General features: G+C 40.7%; 1 protein-coding gene across 1 annotated transcript in view; it reads right to left on the bottom strand.

Annotated features, from left to right (window-relative positions):
• The window catches only part of slc16a10 (solute carrier family 16 member 10), a 59999-nt gene that overhangs the window by 12386 nt on the left and 35494 nt on the right, over positions 1 to 12119 (bottom strand). Inside the window, exons 2-3 of the mRNA XM_078275294.1 lie at positions 7720 to 7864; positions 4296 to 4725 (exon numbers count right to left, since the gene is read on the bottom strand). Of these exons, the coding sequence (XP_078131420.1) occupies positions 4296 to 4725; positions 7720 to 7864 (575 nt within the window). The remainder of the gene's footprint in view (positions 1 to 4295; positions 4726 to 7719; positions 7865 to 12119) is intronic.

The raw sequence follows: 12119 nt of genomic DNA, 5'->3' as shown, positions 1-12119 counted from the left end.
ATTAATTTTATTAAAATAGCCCAATATCACAAATCACAGGGGGATTTAACATACTGTAGGTCTGTAGCCTGCAGAAGGTTTGAGGTAAAGTAAAAATGGACATTTCAGTGCTCGGTTGGAAAGTAAACAATATTTTTTTTTTTTTTATTATATAGAAAGTCAGAGACAATATGTATATGAGAATCATCCCCTGACCCACTCAACCCTGGCGGAAATTATTTTCCTACAAATTTATTTTATACAATGGTTTACAACGGCAGAGGGCCTAATACTGCTCTGTGCGGGACACCTTCATCAGTCATCTGGACACTAAACTATCTAAACTCAAACCACAACAACATGATTTGTTCCAACTGCCATTTAGCCATTTATTTTACAAAACCTCATGATTACCAGTATCATAAGCTGCGAAGAGATTTACAAGGAGTGCAGCACAATGTTTTTTTATCAAGTGAGTTAATAATGTCATCCACAAAAGCAGTTTACAGTATTTCCTCCAGGAGCACATAGTTGTGTCTTAGGACGTGACGCTTCATTTGCTCATTGTTTTGCATTCTTTAAGCAGAAAACAGGTTGTATATGTATGTGAGGTCTGGCAGTGTTTCCACCGCTCTGTACTGTATTAGCCATTTTCCACAGTTTCTTGTTGCTTCTATCTTACCCCTTATCTAACTGCTCCGTATTTCAACATTCCTCTTTTAACTTCTGTTTCTGCTGTCGGTGAATGTTAGATTCCACTTCAGACTGTTAGAAAAGCAGCCCAGATGTTCTTTTTCCACATTACTTGCTTTATGTACACAGATCTGTGAGGCCCAGAGTTGGAGAGCCAGTGAGAAAAGAGGGGCCTCCTGTCGGGAGCCCTGGCAGCTACTTTTACCTCCAGGCAGTTCAGCAGCAGTCCTGCTCAAAGGGCCTGTGTGTCTGCTGCCGGCGGGTCACACATCCGTATGCAAAGACCTCTGGATGACTTATCGTCTTTGTCACTACGCCACAACAGCATGCTGTGTGTTCGAGAGTGTCCTGCTCAGTGGGGATTCCCACAACCAAGAAGCAATGCTGCAGGCAACAACTGGAAAATCATATTGCAAATCATATCGCAGCTGCAAAATCATTCAACAAAACCACAATTAGATATTTTTCAAAAACATTTTGCCCTACAACCCCCACACACACACACACACACACACACACACACACACACACACACACACACACACACACAGACACACAGGTCCTGCCTGTGCACTTTTGCTCCACTCATGCTCCTAATAATGCCTACAGAACATGCCTGAACATGACAGTATGTGTTGGTAGGATGTATTCCCTGTTGGTTTTGGTATTTTAATGGGATTTCTTGACAATAAGGAAAAATATAGAATATCACCAGGCTTTTTCAAACTCCACAGTAGAGCTTTCTCACAGCAGTCAAACACAGGTGCAATTAATAACATAAGAGCAATAATAAATGTTATTAGTAAAATCTGTGCTCCTCCTGCTGTGAAATAAACAGCCACTTTTCTATGTGGAAGTGATTTTTGTGTTAGCAGTCACAGATTCACTCAATGGTTGCTAGAAATAACGTGGCATTGTACATTCAGTTAAACACAAATAAGAAAAACTAAATTAGAAAACGGCACACACACCACCGATATGCTATTTGAAGCTGCTTTTGTAGTGTGTTTTGGGGTGAATTCCCCCCTTCAGAGCCCCACTGTGCACCATCCCACATGCTCTCTCTAACAGCCAGCCCTACTCCAGCCCACAGCAGGTGCTCCTCATTAAACACACTGAAACAAGCTTATTTTTCAAGTAAAGGCAGATTTTTTAAAGAAAAATACCATTCTGTATGCCGCTAATGTGAATCTGCAATGATCAGCCATACTGATTAAAAAAAAGAGCACGTCCATTATCTGTCTTGCTGATATGTTTAACTTTCTCACGTGCTGTTCTTCAATGTTATTTTTGCTAAGTAAGCATGACCACACCTTCTACCAGCCCACGCACAGAGCAAACAGCCGTACCTGAAGGCCGACATCTTATCTCAAATCTATGTGTGTGTGTGTGCGTGTGTGTGTGTGTGTGTGTGTGTGTGTGTGTGTGTGTGGACTTTACACTTTTACAGTCTTCAGATAAGTACAGCTTGTTTTTGAAAGAGGAAAAACACACATGGAACTGTTGCAGTGTGGCTGTAAAAAGCATTTGCACGTATGCAAAGAAACACCTATGCATGAGAAAGAAAAGTGTGGAGAGGTTGTGAGGGCCCCTTCCTGAAAACCTGAACAATATGCAGTTTGACCCATTTCCTTCTTCTTCTTCCCATGCAGTGTCACAAGGCCGGGGCTTGGCCGGCTTAAGTGCACGGGGGGAGCTCTGTGTCTAGGGAAGGGCGGTTGCTGGGGCTCTGAGGGCAGGGGTGCCGCGGAGGCTGCAGCCGGGCCCCAGTCTGAGTAGCAGACATAGGAGAAGTGTTGGGAAAACACATTACACACTGACAGACTGATCTTCCTCCAATAACAGAGTCATCGTGTCCAAATAAACAGTCACCCCCTGAGTCCGTCCAACACATCCAGGCTCTGCTCTCCAGCCCTCCCGAGAAGATGTTTTCTCCAATATCATATGTTCCCATCTTATAGCTGAAATAAATAGAGAGTAAGGGAAAGTGACACCTGTTTACAGAACTGTCTCCTGACTGAAGGGAGAGCTGCAGATTGAGCCTCCCTGTCATATTTGGTTACTTTCATCAGGACCACACAGCTGAAGTATCTCATGTGGACACATGCTGCTGTGACGTGCAGTCACATTACAGCTGCGGGCTTTATTATCTAAACAGTGAGACTAAGAATGGGAGTCTCCGCGCAGGCTATTCGGCTATTAGGTCAACATCTTCAAAATGAAAACTTTTAAAGGGTGGGTTCACCAGATAACTAAATCGCTTGCCTCTCGTGGTATCTAGCCATGCGGAAGGTTTTGCTTTCATTTGTCCAGATTTTGAGACATTCTTCAAGATGTTGGCATAATTGTCTCAATCAAAGATCACATACATACCATTTGTGAGATATAATCTTTAGGTTAAAATCAGATGTTAAATAAAGTTTTTTTTCCTGACCATCTATACTCTACAACAGGGGTGTCAAACTCATTTTAGTTCATGGGCCACATCACCCTAATTTGATTTCAAGTGGGCCAGACCAGTAAACCTCTCCAGAAAGAGTTTCTTGTCAGCTTGATGTTGGCAAGCGCAAGTTGCTTCTGCTACGACAGCGTTCTAAGACCATTGTAGGAAGAAAAAAATAATGTTACAGAACTCGGATATTCGCTGATACTAAGTGGTAAATTTGGAATTGAAATTAATTACTTTCACACTTTGCAAAGTCTTCCAGTGGTCCTGATTGGACCCTTTTGCGGGCTAAAGCAAATGAAATAAGGAACAGGGCTCTCATGTTGCATTCTTCCTTGCACATAAGATTTGAAAGTGTTCTTAGGAGTGCCTTTTTCGTACTTAGACAACCATATACAGTAGACTGTATGTTCCTAAATACTGAAGTACACTTTAAGAGTCATAAACCATATCATGGTAACAGTCGGTACCGTTGCTGACTGCCTGGAAGACTCTGGCTGGGGTTCACTTCCCTCTCATCTTTCACATTAATAAACCTCACGTTGCTAGTATGTGTTTTGATATCTGTGTTGTTGAAGCTCACTTGTTGACTTCGCCCTTCCTCCTTCCTCGTGCCAACAACCACATCCAACACATGGAATTAGGATACTGAGAAATCACACCATGGCATCTGTTGGCGTTCACGTGTGGTTATTCGTCATCAGACCTTTAGCCCTGAGAGTGGGTGATGACACCCAACAACACAAACAACACATACTGTAAGTAAACGGTTAGGATTGGGCACCCAGAACCAGTTCCATCTTGGAATCGTTTCAAAAATTACGATTCCAATCGAATCGTTTCTTTATTGGAATCGTTTGGAATCTGATCATCGGTTTCCAAATTTAACACGTGCAAGTTTTGGTTTCCGTGCAGAGCACAGTAAGCGGCGTTTTAAAGTGTGGCTTTATTTTACGTTGAAAAAGCCCGGCAAAAACGTGTCCTCTTATCTGTGAAATAACCCGTTTCAACTCCACCCCTCAAAAATCAGAATCGAAAGGAAGAATTGGAATTGGAATCAGAATTGTTAAAATCAAAACAATGCCCACCCTATACACGGTATGTGTGAAAGTCAGTGACATCAAATTTGATTTATAGAGCAGATGAATGAAAAAGTATGTAGAAAACACAAACTTACCAGGTGAACATAAGGAACAAAGTAGCCATAGAGGGCTGCGGGAATACCGAAGGCCCAAATGCGATATCCCAAAGACTTCCAGATATTGATGTTGAAGATCTGGCTCATGGGTGGGCACCGGCTGCCTGTGCGGGTGTTACTGGATTTGACGGGCAGCAGGGGCTTGTAGGTTAAGCCGGCCAGCATTAGAATAAACATGAGGATGCAGAGGACGCGCATGGTGTTCTGGAGGCCCACTTTTTCCAGCAGGCCCGACAGCACGAAGGGCAACGTGATGGTGAAGATGCTGCTGCCGGCCGTCACAATGCCGTTCACCAGACCCAGGCGCTTTTTGAAGTAGTGGCCCAGGATGACCAGGCTGGGCTGGTAGGCGAAAGAGCAGCCGCAGGCAAACACAATGCCATAGGTGAAGTACATGGGGCCCAGGGACCTGAGAGGGGATCAAACAATAAGATACATCACTGTACTGCTGACATTAAAGATTTCCAGGACAAAAGGCCAACAATTCATCCACAGGACGTCTCCCAGCAAAGAGCCCAGGCCCCCTACGATTTACTCTATACATAATTAAAATGTATTTTCCAACTGAGCACTGCAATGTTCAATTTTATGCTGACGACACCATCTTTTATGGTTACAATCTGCTTTGAGAATGGGATTCAAGCTCTTAATTCAAATCTAATCAATACAGTACAGCCTTATAAGCACATTGTCCTACAAAACTCATGTTGAACACCTCGTTCAAAAAAATGTAAATTCTAATTAGATACTACTGATATTTTAATAGTATTTGTATGCAGGGTGTGATTTGTGAAGAAAGCATGCAACATGCAAGAATTATATTATATACCATATTCAATACCATAGAGATAGTGCCACTCGGCCAGCCACGCCAAAACACATATTCATGCACTTAAAATAATCTCAAAATGAAATAGCACAACGTGGTGTCAACATGAAACACAGCGCTTTCAAGCCGGAGGGCGGAGTTCACTTCGCGACAAAAACAAAATACTTTCACCCAGGATCCGCTTGTTCGTTCCTCTGGAGTGTTTTAATCCAAACCACAATCGTTTTGGTGCCTGAACTTAACTGTCATTGCCGCATGACTCTCTCTTTTTCTGGCTAAACTCCTCTACCACGGCCCCTGAAAGCACCGTCATCTGGCGGTGCCTGTAGCTGGCTCACGGTCACCTATTGGCGGCTAAACAACTGCCGCTGGTAGTCGGCGTCCCGGAGCTCTGTAGCGACTAAATACAACCAGCAACTGCTGCTCGGATTTTATCATTCTATCGCACTATAGACTTTTACAGCACTCTTCTTAGTTTAAAATACTTATATTTTAGGTATATAATGGTCTATTGGTGAAGTATCATTGATCACTTTGAGGAGGGGATACATTTCAGACTCAATGAGACTTAAAACGCTTCGATTAGATCAGTCCACATGCTGCTGAAACTCTAGAGAAACAGACATATCTTTAATTATTACCAGGTGCAATGTTCTGACAAGGGTTTGACTTTGACACTAAGCCTTTCAACCACAGCACATTGCATCAATCAGCACATTCAACAAGGTAAAGGGATGAATGTGTAGTGGTGAAGGTCCAGATAGATACAATAGGATGGTGCTTCCAAGTGGTTTCAAAGTCCCGTTTGGGGTAAATAATAACAGTCAAATCATGACTAAGAAATGTTGCACCTTGCACAGTCCGCAGCAGAACTTGGCTGTCAGCCCGCCCTGTGAAATGCTGTTTCACAGCTACTCGATAAGCGTCAATTATTTATTGCACTTGAGAGCGATAAAGTGAAGAGCTGAACACCGTTTGGATCACACATTCTGTATGTTTGTGTGAGTGTTTCCTCAAGTGTAGTGTAGACGTATAGAATTCCAGGAAATTATTTACAACTGAGTGCTACATGCAGAGCCTCTTACCCACAGAGTCTTGATCAACGCTAAAAAGGAGTATGAACACTACCTGCTCAGCAACAAACAGCAAACAGACACAGTTAGAGACTAGCTAGTGAACACAGTGATGCATTCAACAGCTAAAGAGACAGATATTAACATTTATATTCCAAAAAGAAATTGGGGGTGTATGAGAAATAATACAAAAAAGGAGACATAGGGCTTCTACAGAGGGTAAATGTGGGACAAGATACATACAATTCAATAAGAGGTGAACCCCAGAAGGGGAAAGGACCAAGACATGTCTTGGAGGGTGACAGCAGAGGTGCAATTTGTGTTTGATTTTGTATTTGTGCGTATCATGGCTTTGCTGGAGGTGCCGTTGTTTTATTCTGTACAAGTGATACTGTAATATAATTCTCTTTTAGTTGTCTAGCTGTTATAGTACAACAGAGGTTAGAAGAGAGTTTTTGTTGTTGACTGGGACGGAGGGTGGGAGTTAAAAGTTGCAATTGTAATTGCAATAAAGAAAATCAATAGAAATATTGCAAAAAAAAAGAAAAGAAAAAAGACATAGATATTTCCCTGAGGAGTTGGTGGAGACTATTAGATTTACATTCATCAGGTGGACACTAATCTCGCATTGCCAGACCTTCCTCCACAGCACTGTGAAGGAGGGTCTGGCGCTCCACACAGCATTCCTGGATGGGCGAAAAAACGTGCTCTGGTTTATTGGCATTTCTTTAAACCAATCACAATCGTCTTGGGCGGTGCTAAGCGACGGACGGAGCCACGGTGCCTCTGCAAAATAGTCTCAGGAAGGTTTTGGTGGAACGTGTGTACGCTCAAAAGTAGTTGTGCAACAGAAAACTCAGATTGAACAGATATTCTAGCTCAGTGGTTCTCAAACTTTTTTCAGTTATGTACCACCTTTGAATTGTGTTTTTAAGCCAAGTTCCCCCTGACCAGCACAAAACATTTTATAGGTGTATTTATAAGTCTATATAAAGAGGTACAATACTCCAAAGTTCCCCTAGGGGTACGCGTACCCCTTTTTGAGAAACACTGGTCTAGCTAGCTGTCTGGATTTACCCAGCAGAGATCTGAGGAGCAGTTAACCATAGTCCTCAGAGTTAATGCAGGGGGGCCACTAAATAATTGTTAATTTAAAAAAAAAAAATGTCAGTACACAAAAATACTTTGCACATCTATAACGTGAGACAGGTGCGTCGGAGGGGGATAAGTAAGTCAAAAGTTGCAGAGAAACTCACTGCACACTGTCTAACTTGCAAAAAATAATTATATTAGTAGGCAACGTTTTCGGTACTAGACCATCATCTGGCAAAAAGAATGGAGTTCCTTTGCAATGTCTTAACATGAATCCAACATATTATTAGCAAATATAAATCAGCCTATTTGTGGAGCTCAGTACCCAATAACCTTGTAGGAGCAGGTGCCATGTATGCTGTATGGAGTAATGACACAAGTTGATTTGAATGCTTATTTTGTTCCTTACGTGACAAAGGAGCTGGCCAGTAGGCCGACCAGGCCGACAGCAGCGCCGCCCACTGCGGTAACTCTGCAGCCGAGGATGTCGGTGAAGACGCTGACGATGGGAGAGCAGAAGAAGATCATCCCCATGGAGAGGGAGCCCACCAATGCTGCAGAAAGAACACAGAGAGAATGATGCAATTCACCAATCCAAAACAGGAAACTGTTAAGGACACAACCAAAACTGTTTTCAGGAAGGTGTTGGTTAATATTAATATTCCAGATGCTGACTACAAAACAAATACAATGCAAAATAATACAATGCTGTTGCTCTTGTATCCACGCGCGCGCACACACACACACACACACACACGCACACACACACACACACACACACACACACACACACACACACACACAGTCAATTTGCTCAGATGTTTTACAGGTCACGAGTTTCCTTTTTTTTTTTAGATCCTGTTCATTAATCATATTGTGCATTGTTCTCATCATCACTTTCCTTTCCTAGACCGAGCGTACAATTACTTAGACGTGTAACAGCAGGAACCCCCAGGGACAAAAGTGACAGTACACAAACAGCATGGAGATATCATCCATCCATAACATCTCACTTCCTCGGCACACTCAGAAATGACAACAAACTCAACTCTAATAATGTTGCTAGTATTCATCACATTCAATCCAATACTACGCTGTAGCAGTCCTGCTCGTTGGTCTAGTCTATGAGATGCTAAAAGGGACAGCTACCTCAGTATAATCTGTGCAGTATAAGCTCTACTGGTTGACAAATCTCTGTTGTCTGATGGTTAAAGGTGCAGTAGGTAAGCCTTATAAAACTAACTTTCTGTCATATCTGCTGAAACTGACCCTATATTCCAGTAGAACTACATGAAGCAGGTCATTTAAAAAAGAAATCCAGCCCTACTGCCTATGGCCCCCCAGTGGCTAGAAATGGTGATAGGTGTAAACCGAGCCCTGGGTATCCTGCTCTGCCTTTGAGAAAATGAAAGCTCAGATGGGCCGATCTGAAATCTTGCTTCCTTAGCAAGGTTACCTCCCCTTTCTCTGCTTTGCCCGCCCAGAGAATTTGGCCCACCCATGAGAAAGAGAGAGACATCATGGCTTTCAAACGTGCAAAGTGGCAGTTGGTCAAGGCCCACCCCCCCCCCAGTCTCTATCTCCACCTCAATAGCTACAGACACAGAAATTTGTGTGATTGCAGTGTTTTTGAACCATTCATTTTACCTCTGCTTACTATCTTGCCATCACATCTCGTAACTAATTATGGATGTATGCGCACTCCGTTCATGAACGTAACTATGTAGCAAGCTGATATCGAAACAAAAAAATATCTCTACACTTGTATTTGTATTTGTATTTGTATTTATTAAGGATCCCCATTAGCTGATGCCTAGACAACCAGCTAGTCTTCCTGGGGTCCAACACTACATTTAGTCAAACAATATTAAAACATTTCATAACATATACAGAAAAGAAATAGAAGAAAATAAAATAAAATACATGCAACAATATCTGCCAACAAAACTAAGTAACAAAAAACAAAAAAAATTACAAATAAAATTAAATGAAAACAATAACCAAGCAAATACAGAAATATCTTGAAAACGAAGTTATATATTACAATATATTACATGGCTAACATTAAGGTGGCTTACATTGACAAAGACACACAATCAGAAACCTCATAATAAATAATTTAAATGAAGGTAAGATCTTTTTAAAATGGTCCTTTCCTGTGATTTTATTCCACAAAGAACTTGCTCTGTAAATAAAAGTTTTTTTGTTATTGGATTTTGGTAATGGTAACATCATCTGCCCCCTACTGGCTCCTCTTGTTAAATAAGTGTGGATATTTGAACTGTAAGTTATGTTATCAAAAATAAATGATGGTGTCTGACTTTGAATAACATGCAACAAAGTAAGCACATTGGCTAATAATCTTTTTTCAACACTCAACCATTTAAGACATTCATGCATTTTAACTACATTGGACCCAAAATTGCACTTTAGAACAAGTCTTACAGCTTTATTTTGTGTTACTTGAAGTTTTCTAAGTAGGGTTTTTGAGGCAGATGACCAGATTACTGACCAATAATCTAAATGGCATAGAACTAAAGAGCAAACAATTTGCCTTAGTAAAGAAGATGGTAGAAATGGTGAGCATTTCCTTGTAGTAGCAACTGCTCTTCCCATCTTAGTAACCATATAGTCAATGTGATCGGACCACAACAACGCACTATCAAGCCGTAGTCCTAAAAGCTTAACTTTATTTACTTGTTTTATAGATTGGCCTGCAACTTCAAGATTCAATTTAGGCCCATGTGCTAATTTATATTTAGAGCCAAATACCATGCAGACTGTTTTTGATGCATTTAGCACAAGTTTGTTTGATTTTATCCAATTAAGTACGATGTTGAGCTCCCTAGATAGAACCTGATTCAGAACATGTAGATGCGGCATAATAGAGGGTCATCTGCATACATTGTTAAACTTGGAAACTGCAAAAAGAAGAGGCCCTAGGCAACACTACAGTCTAACCCTTTGCTGTTTGAGAAAGTGCCATTGTAATATACTCTCTGTAATCTACCGGACAGGAAACTTCTTAACCACAAAATAGCTGAGTGTTTAAAACCATAACAAATTAAGAAATCATGATCAATCACATCAAAAGCAGCACTGAAATCTAGCATAACTGTGCCCACAAGCATCGACCGGTCAATTGATGTCAGCCAGCTATCAGACATTTGTAACACAGCGGTACCAGTAGAGTGACCAGCTCTGTATGCATGTTGGAACATAGATGTTAAACCATTTATGGAAAGATAATCTTGAATTTGCACAGCCAGTTTTTTCTAAAAGTTTACTAAGTACAGGCAAGATGCTAATAGGCCTGCTGTTTGGACCATTAAAAGTTGACTTTTTGTCTTTTGGAATTGGAAAAATCTTTCCTTCTTTCCATAATGTTGGACAAACACCGCTGATTAAGCTTCTATTAAAAATATGACAGATAGATTTGGAAATGTATGAAGCAGATATTTTGAACAGTTTACAGTCTAGATGGTCTATACCTGCAGGCTTATCAGCTTCCAGAGAGTTCAACAATTTCTCTACTTCATCAACATTAATCTCATGAAATTCCCATCATGAAACCATTTCTTATAAGCTCTTCTGAATTGTATTTAACAGTAGTGTCCATGTTTTCTCTGAGCTTGGAGGTCTTGTCAATAAAATAATCATTAAAATAACTCGCAATATGAAGAGGTTTGGTTAAATACGCACCATCTAGTTCCACAAAGGAAGAAGTCTGAGCTGTTTTGTTACCCATGATTTCATTCAGAACTTTCCATATTTTTTGACTATCTTGACCACTTTCAGAAATTCTCTGTTGATAATAAGTTCTCTTTTTTTCTCTATTCATTTTGCAGACCTGATTTCTTAATTTGCGATAATCTTTTATATAGGGCTGTCAAACGATTAAAATGTTTTAATCGCGATTAATCGCTGAAGTTCTATAGTTAATCGCGATTAATCGCTGAAGTTCTATAGTTAATCGCGATTAATCGCATGTTTTATCACAATTAAAATTCTATTATTTTGCATTTCAGAACTGTTTTAATAATAACAATGGAAAGCAATTCTTACCAGTGTATCTTGATTGGGAATCAAATGAATGCAAAGAAAGTGACTTTATGAACTTGACTATTATTTATTTCCTGTAAACAAATGTGTGAATCTGTCATTATTGCACAATTCCTACAAGTACCTAACCTAACTGAGATGTTAGGTTACACTAACACGTTGCTTATACAGTACAAACAAAATGGTCCAAAAACCAGATGCCACAGCAGGACATTTAACCTTTACATTTTTAACAAGGATTGAGAACAATTGACTGAGATGTAACACTAACAACCACCGTTAAGGCAAACGAGTGCAAAGTCCAGCCAGAGTCAATCTAGTGTTTAGTAACTCCTAAATAATGTAGATTCCTCACTGACGTCCACTGATCACCGGTTAATGAGACAGCATTTGCACTTGGCAGCAGTTCCAGTTTAGCTGCTTTCTCCGTGTCATACAGGCTGCGTGTGGTGAAACTACTGTCCCCCTCGATGGCAGTGTATAAGACGGGTCAGAACATGCCAACCGTAGCATTGTGTATAATGAAGGCTTTCGCGTAATCCACTTACTTCTTTCGTAATTTCATCCAATCTCTTGTTATTTGTTTCAATCGTTATCTTTAAAAAGTTCTGATAGTTCTGCTCCTGTTGGTCCAACAGATCTTTATAAAACAATTTCTGTTGTTCCATAAGCTCATGGACTTGAGATAGAGAAACATAGTCCTCCTCTCCTCTACCTTTCGGTGCCATTGTAGACAACACGTCAGGG

This window comes from Sander vitreus, chromosome 18 (genome assembly GCF_031162955.1).
Source record: "Sander vitreus isolate 19-12246 chromosome 18, sanVit1, whole genome shotgun sequence".
In the NCBI taxonomy this organism is placed as follows: domain Eukaryota; kingdom Metazoa; phylum Chordata; class Actinopteri; order Perciformes; family Percidae; genus Sander; species Sander vitreus.
Note: the sequence above shows the minus strand (reverse complement) of the source record. Positions and strands in the feature narration are given on the sequence as shown.